Here is an 18,505-nt window from a genome sequence, read left to right as displayed (position 1 = left end):
TCATCATTTGTGCAAACACGACTCTGGTGAAATGACGGGGGAAAGTCGAAAAGAGTTAAAAAAGCTGATGAAACAGATCATAGACATCAAAAAATTAACACAGATTTCCACTGAAATTAGGGGACGTTGTTAAGCCTGCGAGACGAAGTGTACTCACCGAGTTCCGGTCGAGGGAAAACTGGTAGCAAAAAATCTGAAGCGTGGCGAACACAATGGAGAATGCAACTAGAGTACCCCATGCAAGCATACTCGTAAATCTTCCAAACACCGAAAATTCTATAACGTTAACGAATGGCAGGTGTATAACGGCTTCATGTTTACAGTACACAAACTCCCGCGCGTGTCAAGTAAACAGGTGTATGTCATACCATGTCATTCGTTATTGAAACTGAAGGCTTGATTCGCTTTTACATGTCGGTATTATAAATGCAGACTTAAGAGAAATAATTATCCGCAAAGCTTGTAAATTCAATGTCTGCGAATTAGAGGGAAGTAATTGCATCGTATGCGTGAAGTTTTATGAACACGTCTGTAATTAACGCCGGTGTTTTGTGTTAAGGTGACAAGTGCTCGGAGAAAACTACTTGAGAACGTCACCCGTTTCCAGCGCACAAAGACACTCTTTTTGCACTTTGGAATAGAATGCGTGATTCGTTGTAACAAAATCTCTGAACAGGATCGCTTACAAGGTTCATTAGCACTGCAACAGTGTGTAATTTTCCAACGCTTTAGATCAACAACCTAGTTTGTTTAGCGGCATGTCAGGACCAACTTTTATAGGACTTCTCAGTCGCTTCGTTGCGTCTGGGGACTTTAAAACTTTACATGAACATTTAACAGCCTTTTTCGACTCGAGCTACCGCAATAGCTGCGAGGAAAACACTGCATTCTGCTGCGAGCTCATCGAAATACACGCTAAGCTTCAAGGGCAGCTGTTTCACCTTTTAGAGTTGTGTTGTTCCGAAGGAGGGGTTTATGGTGGAAGCGAAGCGTTGAAAAAACGACTTGTGCCTTGGCTTCGCGGTGGTTTTGTCACGGCAAGAATCAATACACAAGATGTAGAAGCTGTGAGGGAAAAATACGAGGAAATTGTGAAGAAAATGGACGATGATTTGAGTGCTTCTAAAGTGGAAGCAGCGGAGCTGAAAATAAAGTAAGTCTGCCATCCTTGCAAGACATCATTGGTGAAGACATTGGTGTTTATAATGTACACAGTTCTTCTTTTCGGTTTATGTTTTAAGCTGGCATTATTATTCCAAATCTCAAAACAGGAATAAGCCTTTAATAGTTAATAATAACAAAGTAAACACAGCAACTCGCTGAGAAGTCACCGATAAACACAAAACAAAGCGCGAATTGTGAATCTGAATGATTTAGCTTCTTAAAAATGGAAAGTATGGTGCTCTGGGCTGATGAGTTCAAAAATGAACTTACTGTATTTTAATTATAAAGGACAAAAATACAAAATATTACTTTGTACTACATGTGTCTAGGCTAACTGATGCTGAAGACGAACTGCGAGCTTTACGACGACAGTTGAAGGAAAATCAACAAGGAAACTACCAAGAAATCGATGAATTAGGGAAAAAGTAAGTGATAAATAGTTGCGAATAAATAAAAATTCCGAACGGACAATTATTGCGACGCTCAAAAGGGTCAGAGTTTATTGTACGTTGCTTAGCAACTGTTTCGCTGAGCACGTGCTGTTACACCGGACAGCTGAACAGGAAAGTCTTTTTCGTGACATCATTTTCGCGTCTTTCACGAGTTTTTTAACCACGAAAAGTTGACGAATTACGTCGAGAGAAAAAAGAGAGTCTTGTTTATTAAAGAAACTTTCAAATTCTTCATATTCGCGTAAATTTAATCACTAAACGAAGGCAAATGGTTAGTTATCTTTTAACTCAGTGCCACTGTGCGATTTTTGATGTTGATTGAAAATCTGTGTTTTAACATTTATAAATTTAATACGCCTCACAGACATGTAGCAATATTATTTTTAACATTTTAGGTTAACTCATGCCAAAAACGAACTCGTGGTCAGAGAGTGCCAGATCAAAGAACTAACTAAAGAAACTCTTGACTTGAAGAGAGAAAACTCCGAGTTACATGGAAGGTAAGTATTTCATGAAAGTTATTGTGCATCAACTTAAAATGAATTCAAGGTAAGTCCTCTTTACCTAGGCTCCCTCAGTGCACAGCTAACAACCAATCAAAAGGAGCTATCAGATTCAGATTTTGATGACGTGCATGCTGGAAATGAATCCTTGCCGTCAATCACAGATCAAACTTTCAAGTCCTGGTTTTCACTAGCCATGCAAGATGACCTCATCTAAACTACGTCCAAGCAATCGACCTTAGAATGACAGCATTTTTACGTAAAACATTTTACTGCAAACACTTGATTAGCAAAAAAACAAAAAACAAAAACAAAAAACAAAAAAACAAAAAAAAAAAAACCTCAGCTACAGTTTGTGAGAAACAATGTTTCTTTTGGCTTAATTGTCTAAACTTCTGATTTTATAATTTTAGACTACACAAGAAAATCTTGGAAACTGTAACGGAGCCCGAACCAGTCCGTCTGGTGACGAAACCAGCATTTTCCAACGGAGTGGTTCCATTACAGTTGCGCTCAGCCAAGCTAGTAGAGCGGTTCAAAGAGTTGTACAAGAACGACAGAGTGCAAATTACAAACGCTTTGAAGGGAATGCCTGATAGGTCCGCCGCGGAACGACTTGTGTTCTTAATCGTCGAGGTAATTTATACTGCCAAGGTGTGGGAGCCGGGAGTTAACGTTCTTTTTTTGTATACTTGCTAGAGTTAAAAGCAAATGGAAATTAAGCTGGTGCAAAAACGGACTTCTTCTAGGGCTCCTAGAATAAAGCGAGGCTAAGTGCAAAATTTTTGTTATGAAAATTAGTTTTCATTCACATGCAAACAAAACTACTTTTCATATGAAAAGTTTTGCACTTAGCCTCGCTTTCATAGTGAGTTTCACAGCAACTCGGAAATGGCCCATTTCCGTCGAATTTTCGGTAAACCAATATTTGGGTTTGTCAGCTGAGTTAATAAGATATTTTGGCCACCGCAGTAATCCGAGAGCTGATGTTTGATCATTAGCCCTTCGCCAGGGCAGCTCAGTCGATAAAACTAAATATTCGTTTCCACTCCCCCTCCGACGCAGCACCGCAGCTTGCGCGGGGACAAAAAGGCGGATACCCCTCATTTTCCATCTAAATGACATGGCGTGGAAATTCAAGGAAAGTTTATTTATACGCTGGCTTTATAAATATATTGAGTTGTTTTCATTTGTTGAATTAGAAAAAAAATTCTCTTTTAACAGGAATGCTTCACAGTCAGCAAATTAGAACAGCACAAAATGAGGTCCCGGATGAATCAAGCTTTGCATTCGAACGACCAGGGGATTGGGGAGGAGTCGGGCAGAGTTAATGAATTAGTGGAGAATTACATGAAAAAGAACACAGAACTGTATGACATTGAGACTTTAATTCCGGTAAGAAATCCTTTGCATGGCTGTTATAAAATATTTTCTTTGTTATGTCGTTTCAGCGCACCTAAAAAACAGGGACGTGGTGGAAAGCGGGCATTAACTAAGTGAAGACCGTTCTTACAAAATTTTCAAAAATGATTAGAACATATGAACTTCATTTAATCACAATTCTTCTTCTTCTTTCCATATACGCCTCCTTCTTTACAAAAGATTCATACATGTGATCAGCAGTCATTACAATAAATTAAAAAATAATAACATCTAAATTAAGATCAAATTTTTCTCAGTTTTACTTTGAAAGAGGAAACAGAATCCGATTCAACTTCAGTCAGTCAATTTGAGTGGAGTGTTTCTTTATATTCAATCAACCTTCTTTCCTAAGTATTTTGTCACGTTGTAGGATGTAACGAAATCATTGCATCGGAACACGTCAACCTCGCCCTACCTTCCGTGCAACGAGAAAATTATTGTGCCCTTCATCCGTGAGGTGTTACGAGTGGCGTGGACCCTGGTAGCCCTTGATCCTCCCATAGACCTCCCCGCAGCACTTGAGGGTGACGTCATAAACGAAACTCGTTACAGACGGACGTACGACTCTGAGTTCAGTGCAACAACCATTGAGTACTTTGTGTGGCCAGCTTTAATCAGGAACGGAAAGGTCATTTGTAAGGGAGAGGTGGTCACCAAGAGATTGCCATCACCGAGGACAAGAAAGGTTTGTTACGAAAACAGCGAGTGCTAATTAAACCTGCCGCTCATTTTGTATTGCCATCAATGCATTAAAACTGTCTCAATGACCTCAATGGAGGAATCTTTGACGTATACCAAAACCTTCGCTTCGTATTTACATCTTAGATTTCAGGGCTGTCCAACGAGAACATTTAAGCAATATACTTAAGATGCTGTTTCCTGTATTTCCCGATAGTTTTCTGACCTTTTAACGGTATATTTATCGAGTATCAAATTTTAAAGGTTGATCTTTTCGGATGTTTCAGCTCGGAAAATTTTAGCCTCAGTAAGTTTTAGGGAACAGAATCTTTAACTTCACAGAATTTAAGAGCTATTTTTGGCCTTTCGAAAATGTAGCTGGCCTTATTTCGCTCATTAAACGACATATTTACATCTCCGAGAACAAAAGGAATTAGTTTTCAAGTGCCACGACGTTTTGAGGTGATATTTCCCCAGAAAAAAACTGTAACTTTTCTATACTGTATGATTATCTAACTGGTTCGACACCCTCAATGGACGACCTAATTACAACTCTAAGGCTAATCATTTCAAATAATGAAATCCAGAGTTATTTTCCTGATTATTTCTCTTTATGCACGCTCTTATCCTCTCACTATAACTGAAACGTTCAATCCAGTATTAATCTTTCTTTTTCTTCTTTCTAGGTAACAACAAGTACTCCTCGTCCAGGCAGTGCGGAACCGTATTCTCGCCCTTCCAGTTACGACCTTGGCTTTGGTTCTCTGTCATCTTCTTGGAGTGGTAAAACAACAAACTCGTAATCATAACGTAACAAGGGGAAGCTTCCTTGACTGTATGAATTTCACCTAGAACTGAATAAGTCCATGGCTTTGGTCTGATACTTTCAAATAACTGTGTCACTACTGAATGCCTGGTTCAAACGTACTCTTTGTTAAGTTTCTTCAAATACAAAATTGGCAGAAAATCGCTCTCTGAATCGACTGTGAAATTTTTGCTGCACCTTCGACTTGTTTTGAAGGATACATTATCCGATAGAAATGCGACGTTTGAGCAAATTCAGCAACCATATGCCGACGTCTAGTCTCCAGTTCTTCCGTTAAATTTTGACTGGATAACAGAATATTTTTATTGTAGATAACTTAATTATACTTAACTTCTAACGTTTTGCCTTAAATCCTCTGAATTCATGAAATGCATAATTCGCGATTGATCATCCCATTCTCCCATAGAGTAAAAAATTTGTGAAAGGGGTTCAGCACTCATTCATCTAAATTTCATTTCTAAAATCTGCTATTGACAATTATTTTTAGATCACTCGAGTTACAAACAGAGGATCACTCCATAATGCAAATGACTCAGTGGAAGGCCTGTAAGTTGATGAGTATATTTGTGATTTTTAAATAATGTTTTCATTTTAGTTTACTTTCAAATGTGAATAAAAAGAAGTCAGGTTAAGAATGTGATAAATAAAGCCTGAATTTTGTGAAATACAATAATTTTCAACATTATTTGCACTGAATGATTCTAGGCTGGTGTTGTTTTTTATAAACCTCTGGGTTTATTCCAATACCCTATTTTCTGTAAAGAAATCATACCATATTATGACATTCCTTGAAGTAAACACAAAACCCATCAAACAGATTGTAGTTTTACATCATTCTAAAAAAGCTGCTGTTATTTTTTTATTTTTTTTATTTTTCAGATAACAAGACCGAATTTATTAAACTTGATGTTCTGAGGAGAATGAACAAGTAGATACAGCTGCCATTTCATAAAACCATTTTGCTTCCTATTATAAACACAAATTATCTAGTTATCATATTTTGTTATTTCGTGTTTCTCAATTAATCTCTTTTATTTCATTACGAATTATAAATTTGTCGTATATTTTATGGAAATGACTTGTAAATGTTTAAAATACCTTGGACCAGCAAGAGTAAAATATCTTAAAATGTATCTACACATGCAAATGCTGTTTCTTACAAACTTGGGCAGTATTATAGCTTTGCAATATATCAATGGAATACGAATTATTATGTAGTAAATAAAAAAAGTTGAGTGATTATTCTTTCCTTGGGATTCGAGAAAGGGTCAATATACATGCTCAACAAGAACTGATTGAAACAGGATTTAAAGGATATCGGTAGATACGGTTGCTTAACAACAGTGCTATACAGTTAATAACCATTGCTTAGCAACAGCTTCCAACGTCACTTGGCAGCACACACTGCAACAATGACTGCATCTGTCTCTTGATAGCCACAATTAGTTTAAGACACTGTGGCAAAAAAGTCAGTCTTAGTAACAACCGATGAGCACCTAGTACATATACAATTTTTTTGGAGAATCTCATTTTCCCATATTTTAATTATGAACATTATAATTGGCCACCTCAATAAGATTCTTGTCAGGATCTCTAAAATAAACAGATGTAATTGGTCCTTTAGCTCCAGTTCTTTGCACTGGCCCTTCTTCTACTGTTATGTCAAGATTTTTCAAATACTCAGCGACACTTTGGATTGACGCATCAGTTATGAGGCAAATATCAACAGCTCCTGGGGTTGGGTTTCCAGCTTTGGGTTCAAACTCTTTTCCTTTTTGATGCAAATTGAACTTTTGATTTCCAAATGCCAGGGATATCCTTCCCTGGCCAAATGTGACCTTGTCCATGCCGAGCACTGTGGTGTAGAATTTGACAGTGGCATCTATGTCTTCAACTGTCAACACTAAGTGGTCAATATGAGAAATGGAGAATTTCTTGCATTTTTCAGTCGGTTCTTGAGATCTGCATTTTTCTGCTACAAAAAGGGAATGCAAGAGAACTTGATAAAAATGTGCGTAAAAATTGGTGCCTAAGCTGACCTTCTTGTTGTATTAAAGAAGAATATTTGCATCTCGGATTGGGAAGGCTATTTTTTTAAGGGTAGAGATGAAACTAATGGCGTCTGCGTCGTCTGTGGCGAAGGGTAGGGTCACGGCGCGGAGGATAAATATATAATTATAATGTCTAGGTCAATTCCAAAAGCGATCATGCCCCCCCCGGGCAAACCCCCGGGCATTTGACTTTTTTAAAAATGCCTGATCAAATTCCCCGCTATATGGGCCGATTTCTAGGTCAAATGCCCCACTGGTTGGGGCTGAAAAATCATCGCGTTGGTTTTTTTTTTTGTATTCGCTAGCTCTATTTATATAAAAATCAACGAAATTGATGCATTCACAAATTAAAACAATTTATTATTAAAGATAATGCATAACATCACATACGAAACTCAACAAACAGAGAGTTGAACGATATATGTACCGATACTCGCTTTTTTTATATTAAATGTACATGAAGTTTGCAAATACGTGTCCATTTTTCGCAAAATATTTGACTGCATGATTTGTTAAATAGTTTACGCATTGATTAAATAAACTGGATGATAATCATCTCTTGTTGCAATACAATGGGCATTTACGTTTACGGTTACCTATAAATTTAAAAGCATGCAACTTTATCACAAAAAAAATGTAAAGCACATTCACTTCAGGAATATATATTTCTATTACAAGTAGAACTGTGAACGGTTTGTTAAAAAACAGTGATAACAAGAACAATAATAAAAAAACACTATGTTATGAAACCTAGACATGCCAACAAGTCGAGCTTCGAACGCCAACCAAAGCGAGAACGAAGCTTGAGGGAACTTGGACATACCACTGAAAATGAGAAGCGAAGGGCAATATGTAACCCCGCCATGCCAAAAACAATCTCAGATATAATTGTTGGAACGCTTCTCTATGGTAGTATTAAATGGCTTACATGGAATACAAATCATTTTTAAACGCGACCGCTGACCAACATTTTTTCGACGGGTCAAATGCCCGATGGGTCGGGTTTCTATTCGCGTCAAATGCCCCACTATGTGGAGCCGAACAGGGGTCAAATGCCCGGGGGTTGCCCGGGGGGGGGGGATGATCGCGCTTGGAATTGACTGATACATAAATTTGATGGTATTTTATGCCGTAACCACTGCAGCAAGCCTGGTTGAGGCGCATTTGTCTACAAATACTGAAACTCTAAATTCAGGCGGATGTGTAGACAAAGACAGTACAAAACATAAGAAAACCCACCTTCATCCTGAGGTAAATCCATCAATCTACGCGATGCACGACAACTAAGCCAGTCCACTTTACGAACCGAATGCAGCAAAACCAAGCGGCAATTTCTCGCACCGAATGTTCTGATCATTCGGCCTTCTCTTGTTATCCCAAACCTACCGTTGGCGGCACCCAGGCAAAGGAAATACGGAGAACCTGCCAATCTTAGGCAAATTTTGGTAAAACACAAATTACGCCAGGCGTACCGCTCTGGGTCGATACGGCCTGGTAGCTAATTCGCCGCCATTTTGAAAGCAGAGTAGGCCTGGAGACAAGGTAGATTTAGACTCCATCTTCCTGACTCTCGTGTTAATTCTCGATCTTTGAGTTAAAGTAGAGAAAATGAAAGACTTGTATACAATATTGGTTTATTTGACATTATTTATTCTTCGAATCACTCGTCGAGCGAGTTGTAGCCATGTGGAAGAGTCTTCAGAACGGTACAAAATCGACGGCAAAATTACGATTCAAGGTTTTAAACCATCCGGTAAGGTTGTGCAACTTTTTTAGCTTGGCCTTATAACTTAAATTAAGCTTAAGTTCTTACTGTTTACTAGTTAGTTACTTAGTAATCCTTTATCTTTCAAATTTAAACGTTAAACGTCGTTGTGTTGTTCCAACTTTTAAGTCTGTGGCCTCGAAGAATCCTAAATTGTAACTGTTCAAGTACAATAACTTAAGCTACTGACCAGTAATTTACATTCATGTACTTTGACAGCAAGCTTGCTGTTTATATATAAGTTGCCATGTTTCTCACAAGGTTGCTTAATGTACAGTTATGTAACTTAAGCTTAAAATCTCAACACAGTGTTTTACCAATGGGTGTTCCTCTCACAACTACAGAAAAACTGTGAATGGGAGAAACCCCAATGGCAAAATAATTTCAGGGATAATGATCCTCATATTTTATACTCTGTTAGGTTTTTAAGTAGCAATTTTAGGTCTAAAAATATAAATTTTTGAAGAGAATTTTGGGAAAATTATTGAATCAGCTCCTTGTAACAGTAAGAAAGCAGAGGTTATAAAGATATCTTTTTTCTAGGAAATGTAAATAATAAGATATTTCAGCCAAAAAAATTTCTGAGAAGCTACTAACATTAAAATCACCAATGGACTACAAACAGTCAACTGAATCTTAAACATAAGCATTGTCACCTTTCTTTGCAGATTGGATTTCTCAAACTAGAGTCATTGTAGATGGTGGAAACTATATTGGTTTTCTTAAATCTGATGGCAGCTTCACAGTGAATGATATCCCTGCTGGTTCTTATGTAGTAGAAGTTCTTTCACCAAACAACGTGTTTGAACCAGTGAGAGTTGACATCAGTGGTAGAGCAAAGGGCAAAATCAGAGCGAGAAAAGTGAACTTTCTTCAGAATTCAGCTGTTGTTACAGTCCCTTACCCTCTGAAGTTTAAATCTAAGGAGTCTGCTCCCTTCTTTGAAAAACGTGAGAAGTGGAAAGTGACTGATATGCTTTTCAATCCTATGGTAAGTTATAGTACGTTAAAAAAGGAGTATGTAATTGACTTTATTATTCCACTATTATGTCATTTCACCAAATAAGGTCAAGAGAACGCGCAAAATATGAGACCGTAATACACTGACCGGTTTACAACAGAGCGAATACGGACGGAAAAGGCAGAAAAAAGGAGCAACAATGTCCGGACTGGATGAAGAATAGTTTTTGAAACGATGCAGACTCGAAAACAAGTTTCACTTGTCATTTATCTTTTCATTTTATCTAATCAAATTAAAGACATTTAACTGGCTTTCTGTGTTGTTTACATCATTCGTACGCGCCATATACCGATGGACAGTTGATGCCGGGTGCATTTGAAAACTGTTACCAAAACAGAGAAGCCAAAATAACAAAATCTTTTTGTAGTGGAATAATAAATCTCTTATTCGATGGTTTTACATATAATACTCGCGGACATTTTGCTCATTGCTCGTATTTTTCCTCGCCCCTTCGGGGCTCGGAAAAATACTACGCAACTCGCAAAATATCCGCGCGTATTATATGTAAAACCATCGAATAAGATATATGTACATGCTGAAGGCTCAGTGATGTAGTGGCCAGTGTATTGCCAGAGATAAAGTTACACATTGAGCCTTCATGTAAGTGGCCGATATGGCTGGAGCTTAACCGATTTCTGTAGCCAGCAGTATAATAATATTATTATATCTACCAATGGCATGAGTCTCATGCCTGCGGATCAGAAACTTTGATCTCATGCCAGCTCGTGCTTACAAAGAAATTTCTCATGCCTGGCACACAAATGTAAGCTAGTATACAGACTGAACTGCCCCACTTTTCAAACACATTGAAAACTATAACCATGGTTCACCAATTGTTGGCAACAACAGCACTGAGAACAAATTTGTGTTTGGTGACCATACTAGACATTCACAACATGGCAAAACCAATTTCTTGGGAACTTCAAAATTTTTCAGAATATCTTTGGGTATTTTTTTGAAATCTTTGGTCATCTTCAGAAATTTTTGGAAGTGGTTGGAGAATCTTTGGAAATCCTGTTCCTCCCTTGTTAAAAATCTAACCCCCGTGTCAGAAAAACTGGTAGATATAGAAGTACAGTGGGACTATGATATAATGAAGTACCAGTGGACTGGAGTGGAGTTTCTTGTCTAGTGAAACAATAAGATAGTGCTGATTCTCTGACCAAACATCCAACTGAAAGCCTGATGTGTTTACTATTACACTACCATGTCTCTTCACATGTCGCTATGAAAATTAACATCAAGGTGTTTGACACAAGTTTTAGATTAGCGTATTTGTAACAGTGATGATGTTATATAAGCATGTGCACCGTTGACTACTGTTGTCTAGACTAGCTTCAGGATACCATGAAGAAATTTGAAATTTAGTTACAATATCACCAAACATTTGAAGTTTGACCCACCATTATGCATTATAATTGTATTTTTTGTCTTGTGTCCATGCTTAGCTGTAACTGGTAATGGACTGTATTTTGCTTGCAAGTAAGAAAAAATTGTTAGGAATAAATTTTGTTGTCCATTATCTCAGGTCTTGATGATGGTACTGCCACTGCTTTTGCTGTTAGTTTTACCAAAACTGATAAACAGTCAGGATCCAGAGACACAAAAGGTAGGAATATTAACCATTCCATTTGTATTTTAACCAGTTGAATCGCAAACTCTGTCTAACATTGTCTGGGGGAACAGGGATGGTGTAATGGTGAGAGCACTCGCCTCCCACCAATACGGCCCAGGTTTGATTCCTGGAGTCAGCATCATATGTGGGTTGAGTTTGTTGTTGGTTCTCGTCCTTGCTCCGAGAGGTTTTTCTCTGCCCAGTTCTCTGGTTTTCCCTGTTCCTCGAAAACCAACATTTCGTAATTACAATATGATCCAGAATCTGAGGGTCACAGGTTTGTCACTCATAACAGACTGTAAAGTGTCACATTTGTTAAACAAAATTGATTTATTTATTTAAATGAGAAGCCCCACAGATCTCCTTCAGGTTAATACACTGACACTGCAGTTGTCAGTTTAAAGGGTGGGGTTCACGGTTCTGCGCATGTCCATGAATCAAAATACTTTTTCTCCTTTGCTCGCTATGACCCAAGCCTGTTTAATTTAATTTGTTGTTTATGAACCATTCAGAAGGGAATAGGTAACCCGGGTGGTAGTTTTTTCATATGATTGTGTTATTTCGCCCGCAAATAACTGTAAACCCATCAACCTTGGAATAAATCCTACGGGTCAACACTAAGTTCAATATCGACATTATGAGTACAATCCACTAGCATTTTCTGTGAATTTTGGTCATCAGTCATTTTGCTTGGACTAATTATAGAATGGGATTACTGAAGTTCATATGAGTGGGATTTTTAAGGCCATAAAGTTGATAAGAAAGAGAAAAAAGCATTTAGATCCATGCACATGCGCTGAAATGTGAACCCCTCCCTTCAACTGTGATCGTAAAACCCTATTAAAAGAGGAATGCATTATCTTACCAAGAGCTGTAATTTTGCTCTTTCTTTCAGGAGATGCAGTCTTCAATGAACATGTTTAACCAGCCCAAGGATTTACCCGACATCTCAGACTGGTTTGCTAAGAACTTCTCTTCTGGCATCAAGAAAAAAACGACCAGTAAAACGGCCCAAAAAAAGCCTATTGTTGGAAGCCCAAGAAGGCGCTGAGTGTTACTGTAAATTTTGTGATTGGATGACTTATATCTGTTAATATTACTGGCATTACAATATACTTTTTTGTCGTAGTTTCCTCATTGTTTTAGTGAGAATGGAAGAATTCATAGTTTTTAACTCAAAATTAAAATCCATCTTTACATCTGCCCGTTTAATACCGAGTTGTCTGCCGAATTCCTTGTGTATTTTAAAGGAGACAATTTTGAAGAGCACACGCCTTTTTTTTTATTAATACATTTATTTAAAATTATTTCAGGAATCCTAGCCTGCTCTTCACTTGCACATTGCATATTCACTTTGGAATGGCTATTTTGCAAGTTCCGAGTTGCTTATCATGGCAAAACACACTTCATGATTAAAAAAAAAAAATCCAAGTTTGGTACAAGGAACACTGTATTATTTGGTGTTGCCCCTGTGATTTCTTCTTTTCAGATTAAAAACATCCTCCAGTTACATCGGTTCTTTGCAGGATAACCCACAGGCTCAAACTTACCCTGCAATCTTGGAAACCACAAACTTTCAATTTGCAGTCTCTCAGGTCACGCTACAATTAAACAAAAGCACTAGTGACATTGTGTATCATTGTTAGACCATGTTCTTGGGTCATTATCTTTAAACTAGAAAGTTTGCAATGTCTCAAATGACTAAACCTTCCAGTAATTTATCTGAAATGATCAGTTCTCAGTAACATTTCATTGAAATATGCATCATCAGAAATAAGAGAAGCTTACACGAATCTAATTTGAGTGTATTTTATTTAAATTGTACCTAACAACTGTTCGACGTTTAATAATATAGCTTTATGAACTGTATCATCTGAATGAAAGATCGTCAGTTTTGTTTATTTAAAATAAAAACAAGCTTACGTGGACTGAATGTTCCTATTGACTCGGTGTGGAGGAAACTGATTACTGGACAACTCAAGGAAGAGAGGGCACTGGGACAAAGCCAACTCTCTCTCCCCAGGAGACCAGGGAAGTATTTTCAAACTATTTTGTATCGATTGGGGGGAATGTCTGGTGCAAAGTAGCACCCCCACCGTGAACATTGTCACATGTAAAATAGTTTTTAGGGATCGGACTAGTCACGGGAACGTTCAACGCACGCTTGGCAAGCCAGTGCTTTATCTTACAGGTTCGGAAAAAATGAGCGGTGTCCTCACTGTGTTTAAGAGTTCATTAAACTGCACTCTTTCCTTTTAAGTCCTCGAGCCAAGCTCATGACTCCTGCCTGTGATGTTATTGTCGCGAAATCAGTCTCGGATGTCAGATCTTCGTCTTTTCTCCTGTATCTTAGTACTCGGGCGTTAGTTTCCCAATTGAATATGGAGCGTCTCTGTAAGTCATGTATTGGCTCGTGAATGAGTCGGTTCTAACCTCCGTAAGCTATTGTCGTGCTTTGCGCTCACCCAAGAGTACTCAAGAGTCTGGAGAAAAACACAAACAAACAAACAACCGTTTCTGAGTTTGCTTATTTGGAAACGAGGCCCGGTGAAAAAACTGTTAACTACTGAACAAAAAAGGATAGCTCTGCATGAAGAAAGTTTTATTTACAGGTCTATTTTCGTGTAACTTGCACATTATTAATTGCTGCTGCGGAAACAGTTCGTGACCCACTACTCCGTTTTGCAGCGCGGTTCTTTTGAATCAATTTTTTGTCACAAGGCGGTCGCAGCATCAAAACAGAGCCAAACGACAACTGCAAATGACCTATTCAGCCAAAAAGGTACTGAGATCCGCGGCGGGAAGCCGACAAAGCCTTTGCTCCTTCCTCGTCATCACTGGATCCTTCGCCATCAGTTGATGCCTCTTCCTCCAGATTATCAAACCCCTGACACGGCTCATCATCATCATCGTCATCACCATCTTCATTTTCCTCCTTGCTTTTCTTGGAGCCGAATAGTTCCTTTTTTATCAGTTTCCATGTCAGCTTTTTCTTTCGTATACTGCTCGCCCAGCTGGTTCTTTTGTCTTCTGGCTCTTCATAATCTTTTTTCATGAGATAGACACATTCGGCGATGATAGACATGAGGTATGCGACTTGCTCAGTCTCGATCTCCACCCACTCAAACCGCAGATCGTCCGTGAAGTAAATCTCAAAGTGAATGCTGTCACCTTGGGCTTGTGACCAGCGACGGATCTTTCGCCAAGGAGCGAAAAAAGTTGTCTTTTCTGATGGGAGTAGCAAGAATGTATTAAAATAATAATTAGCAGCTTATATCTTGTGCATAAAATAATTGTTGAGGGAATCAGAATCAGAGGGGTTTTAGCGTCATACACTTGAGGGGCTTACATTTGAGTGAGTTTATCATTAAAATAATGAACCCAACCTATCGCATATCGTGTAATGCACCTCAAAATTCTCAGAACTAGCGTAGAAGATGTTTCATATCAAATGTGCAAGCTCGGGGAAATGCTGGAAAATGTTGATCTTCATAAATACTCACCCGCTTTGAACATCAATCCTCTCCTATAGGCAACCAAATCCACTTTCATTCCTTCGCTCAACCGAGCTTCTTTCACCTTCAAATCGTTTTGAACTGTGCATTCATGCAGATGAACATGACCGTAACCCATCATCTTCTGGCACAGCTCTACATATTGTTTGTCGCACGGAAAAGCAGGATTTCTGTATTCTTGTATAAGGGGTAAGTGTTCAGGCTTGGGTTTGAGCTTCCCCGATCTAATATCCTCAGCGCATTGTATGCTAAGTAAGCGCATAGCCCCCGCGTCAGTCTTCAGATATTTCTGCTCTCTCGGAACATCAAATGACCACTTCTGAATTGAAATAACGTACCGGCAAGGAAGGTAGATTATTTCATCGTTTCCGTATTTTTTCGTCGGTGTTTCGAGCCCTCGAAAGAGTCCAAAAAATTGTAAGCTGCTCGCGCAAATTTCTAGAGTTTTTCCGACTATTTCAAGGAGATCTTCTGCTCGAATTCTTCCTCCATCGACTTGAACACGAATTGCAGGCTGTGTGCCTTCGGGGAGAGTCCAAACGCAAATTTTGTCTTTTCGTGGCACAGGCTTCGACTTAGCGGCGGCCATATTGATTGTTCCTTGCTTTTAGCTGTATTCTACAGCGTCGCTACGCATTTCTCAATGATTCAGGCTGTCAGAAACAATAATGAGTTTTAAACCACAATTGATCACCTCAGAAGAAACAGCAAGACAGTGTATTCCGTTACCTGAGGCTTTCAATAATAGACGCATTTCATGATTGGTTTAACTTTAAACGTGGTTAAATTATGAATTAGATGACAACTTCCCGCAATTCTCCGAAATAAAACGTTTATGCTCGGTACTCTAATTATTCCAAATGTTTTGTATGCTGGATTTCAGTACACGCTAGTGAAAGACATGATTTTGTCGTGCGAGAAACCGCCGTTATTGAAAACATGAACAGTCGTGGAAATAAGAATGAGACAATATTCTGAATAACTTAAAGGTCATCATCATGTTTTCTGGGGATGAAAACCGGGATAAATGAAATATTAATTACTCCATTTCTGTTATTCTCAGGGGTTTCTTTCTACAGTTCACAATCGCCTAAAACACTCAATAATCCATTAAATTATTCAGGTCACTTTGAAAATGTTACTTAATTGTTTTTCACCAAGTTTTCAGTTAGTTCCTTTTGTTCCCCAGTTCCGTTTTACGTTTTGCTTTTTGTCTGGTTTTAAATATGAATGACTGAAACACATGAATGGAAGAAAAAGTGAAGGATATCATTCATTTGTTTTTAATTTTTATCTCAAATCGCTTTCGGCATACAGATAATCATTTTTAGTCTGACATATTCCAAGTCGGATCATGAGGACAGGACTCGGTTGGGAGCCCTGCTATCATTTTGGCCAGCGGCCTTGAAGTTAACGATTTTCGAGTGTGCGCGTAGTAAAGGAATGAGGAATCTAGGTACAAGAAAGACAGAAAAACTGAATCATGATATAATGGTAATATATGTGGATGAATAACTGAAGTGAATGCATGATCATCGCGGTTATGTAAGCAACTTCAGTTGCGAAAAGAAAGCCTGAAAAAATTCAGGTTTGAATCCGAGCGTGTAAATAATCTAGCTCATCAAGGGTCTCACTGTTCCTCGGTGATTGAAGCGACAAACCCGTTGATCTGTTTTTAGTTATGGCTGCGACTCCGTCCGGCGTGGAGTCAAATTTTTTTCTTGTTACAGCTCCTACAATCGAGACAACCTGATGCCATTTTTAATTCATACAATAACTGAATTTTCATGGTTCATTCTTAATAAATGAGTAATAATAGTTGAAGCCTTATCCGATATAATTACACGAATGAAACCATGATATTTGTGAAACGTTGTAGGGTGTTTACCTTTGAATTAGCTGGAGTCGAAGTCTTCCGCCGGTCAAAACAGTGAAACAATCTTGTTAACTTAACACTAAAGAAGAAACAGTGTGAACAAGATACTGAATTAAAGTCAAAAATTCAACATTGGAGCGGCATACCTGAGTTATAAAGTAAAAGCGTTGAACTTTTATGGGCGTAACTGAGGCGTAAGTGAAAATTAAACTGCATGAAATAGGAAATGTTTCATTATAAGCCCCACTTCACTTAGATCTCTTGTTTTATTGTAAGGTCGAACTTTACAGGTATTAAAATAATTTGCACTCAGTTCTAGCCCGGCAACGAGCACTAGGCACAACTAAGGATGTGAAGGTTAACACATTGTGTTTTTTTTTTGCACGTACACGATAAAAATAGCTATGATAGAAAATTTTGAGGTAAGATTTGTAGCAGAAATAAACATGCACCATCTGACTATCTGACGCAAAACCCTTATTAGTGTATATAAACTCTTCAAAACACAGAAGTTTCAATCACAAATTACGCCGGCAGCGGGATATCTCTACGATATTGTTTGGTTGGCATCTGAAGGCTGGGCTTGTTATCGGGTTTTTTTTGTTCATGAACTTTCAGCAACATGAAATAAACAAGATGGGCCAACAACAGATGTCAACGTACAGGACAAGGAATTGAAATATATATATTTCATGTGGGCTTAACTGGCTTATCACCAGAGAATCACGATCTTAGATTTGGCGATATAACACCTTTTACATTGCGGTCAAGATCTTTGCTGATTTATATACAGGTGGTTTGCAAACAGTTGTCCTGTCGTCACCCACCGTGCAAATTATTTAGCCATAGCAACCGGTTGTTCCATGAGGGAACTGCACTTTGCGGCTAAACTTGTCTTCCAAGCTGGGTGAGGAATTCTAGAATCGTGCCAGAGGCGTGGCTAGTCTGTTTCAGCGCCCACGATATCATTACATCGGCACAAGCTACCGATACTGAAAGTTAAGGCCAGCAAATCTCTTGGTATTTATATTGACGAGAATCTGTCCTGCTCGATCTGTCCACATTGACCACCTAGCTAAGAAAATATCTTCCGGCCTTGCATGTTTAACTGAAACATGTTATGGAAACTTGCTCATTATCTATAAATTTGACTACCGTGATGTGATTTAGATTAACCGCACAAAGGCCTTTCTGGTAGACCAGATAAACTCCATAATCGAGCAGCTCGGCTCGTTACTCAAAGGGATTGGGAAACAAGATCAGCTGATATTGCAAAAATGCTGAAGTGAGACACCCTAGGAGTTCGACGTCAACATTATACTACAGTCATGATGCATAAAATCCTAAGTAAGGAGGCTCCAGAATACATCACTGAAGCATTTACCCTGATTCGCGAAGGCACTGCTTATAACCTTACAAGTTCTAGTCATAATTTGCCGGCCTCCAGAAACCTAATGCCGAGAGTTCTGTTATCGTGAAGCCAAATGATGGAATTCAGTCTTTTCCTCTCAAAAGCATGAAAGGCAGCAGACTCGTACCCAGTCGCTATTTACGTGTTTTGTGGGGTGAGAACATTGGATACGAACATGGATTGAGGCGCGCGGGGTGTCATGGGAA

At 38.5% G+C, this 18,505-nt stretch overlaps 4 protein-coding genes across 5 annotated transcripts; 2 read left to right on the top strand and 2 right to left on the bottom strand.

The window, feature by feature from the left end:
- Positions 1-442: 442 nt before the first annotated feature.
- LOC146463313 (mitochondria-eating protein-like) lies at positions 443-6,273 on the top strand. Its single transcript, XM_085084539.1, has 9 exons — positions 443-1,153; positions 1,494-1,589; positions 2,012-2,116; positions 2,533-2,755; positions 3,344-3,514; positions 3,912-4,226; positions 4,906-5,002; positions 5,533-5,587; positions 5,925-6,273. The coding sequence occupies exons 1-8, from the start codon at positions 759-761 to the stop codon at positions 5,565-5,567; spliced, it is 1,437 nt and encodes a 478-aa protein (XP_084940665.1). The 5' UTR covers positions 443-758; the 3' UTR covers positions 5,568-5,587; positions 5,925-6,273.
- A 10-nt stretch (positions 6,274-6,283) lies between these two features.
- On the bottom strand, positions 6,284-8,543 carry LOC146463312 (glyoxalase domain-containing protein 5-like). 2 transcript variants are annotated; one of them, XM_085084542.1, is made up of 2 exons: positions 8,336-8,543; positions 6,284-7,020 (listed from the first exon to the last, which is right to left on the bottom strand). In XM_085084542.1, exons 1-2 carry the CDS (start codon positions 8,451-8,453, stop codon positions 6,587-6,589), a joined length of 552 nt encoding a protein of 183 aa, XP_084940668.1. In that variant the 5' UTR covers positions 8,454-8,543; the 3' UTR covers positions 6,284-6,586. The 2 variants fall into 2 exon arrangements, with proteins under 2 accessions (XP_084940668.1, XP_084940669.1); XM_085084543.1 differs by having other exon boundaries at positions 6,284-7,017.
- Positions 8,544-8,649: 106 nt separating this feature from the next.
- LOC146463311 (endoplasmic reticulum membrane protein complex subunit 7-like) lies at positions 8,650-13,425 on the top strand. The gene is made up of 4 exons (XM_085084541.1): positions 8,650-8,849; positions 9,530-9,852; positions 11,411-11,491; positions 12,393-13,425. Exons 1-4 carry the CDS (start codon positions 8,705-8,707, stop codon positions 12,546-12,548), a joined length of 705 nt encoding a protein of 234 aa, XP_084940667.1. The 5' UTR covers positions 8,650-8,704; the 3' UTR covers positions 12,549-13,425.
- Positions 12,462-15,670, bottom strand: LOC146463310 (uncharacterized). Its single transcript, XM_085084540.1, has 2 exons — positions 15,001-15,670; positions 12,462-14,725 (listed from the first exon to the last, which is right to left on the bottom strand). The coding sequence occupies exons 1-2, from the start codon at positions 15,599-15,601 to the stop codon at positions 14,268-14,270; spliced, it is 1,059 nt and encodes a 352-aa protein (XP_084940666.1). The 5' UTR covers positions 15,602-15,670; the 3' UTR covers positions 12,462-14,267.
- Between the last annotated feature and the right edge of the window lie 2,835 nt (positions 15,671-18,505).

Source organism: Pavona decussata, unplaced genomic scaffold, assembly GCF_977016875.1.
Source record: "Pavona decussata unplaced genomic scaffold, jaPavDecu1.1 SCAFFOLD_179, whole genome shotgun sequence".
Classification (NCBI taxonomy): domain Eukaryota; kingdom Metazoa; phylum Cnidaria; class Anthozoa; order Scleractinia; family Agariciidae; genus Pavona; species Pavona decussata.
This window is presented reverse-complemented; position numbering and strand designations above follow the sequence as displayed.

Bases quoted from the DNA above. Each gene is read 5' to 3' on its own strand.
- LOC146463311 (XM_085084541.1), top strand. From the start codon at position 8,705: ATGAAAGACTTGTATACAATATTGGTTTATTTGACATTATTTATTCTT. The intron at 9,853-11,410 runs GTAAGTTATAGT...CCATTATCTCAG, and splicing joins ATATGCTTTTCAATCCTATG to GTCTTGATGATGGTACTGCC. The intron at 11,492-12,392 runs GTAGGAATATTA...TCTTTCTTTCAG, and splicing joins AGGATCCAGAGACACAAAAG to GAGATGCAGTCTTCAATGAA.
- LOC146463310 (XM_085084540.1), bottom strand. From the start codon at position 15,601: ATGGCCGCCGCTAAGTCGAAGCCTGTGCCACGAAAAGACAAAATTTGC. The intron at 14,726-15,000 runs GTGAGTATTTAT...TACTCCCATCAG, and splicing joins AGGATTGATGTTCAAAGCGG to AAAAGACAACTTTTTTCGCT.
- LOC146463312 (XM_085084542.1), bottom strand. From the start codon at position 8,453: ATGATCAGAACATTCGGTGCGAGAAATTGCCGCTTGGTTTTGCTGCAT. The intron at 7,021-8,335 runs GTGGGTTTTCTT...CCCTTTTTGTAG, and splicing joins GGATTTACCTCAGGATGAAG to CAGAAAAATGCAGATCTCAA.
- LOC146463313 (XM_085084539.1), top strand. From the start codon at position 759: ATGTCAGGACCAACTTTTATAGGACTTCTCAGTCGCTTCGTTGCGTCT. The intron at 1,154-1,493 runs GTAAGTCTGCCA...ACATGTGTCTAG, and splicing joins GCAGCGGAGCTGAAAATAAA to GCTAACTGATGCTGAAGACG. The intron at 5,003-5,532 runs GTAAAACAACAA...AATTATTTTTAG, and splicing joins TCTGTCATCTTCTTGGAGTG to ATCACTCGAGTTACAAACAG.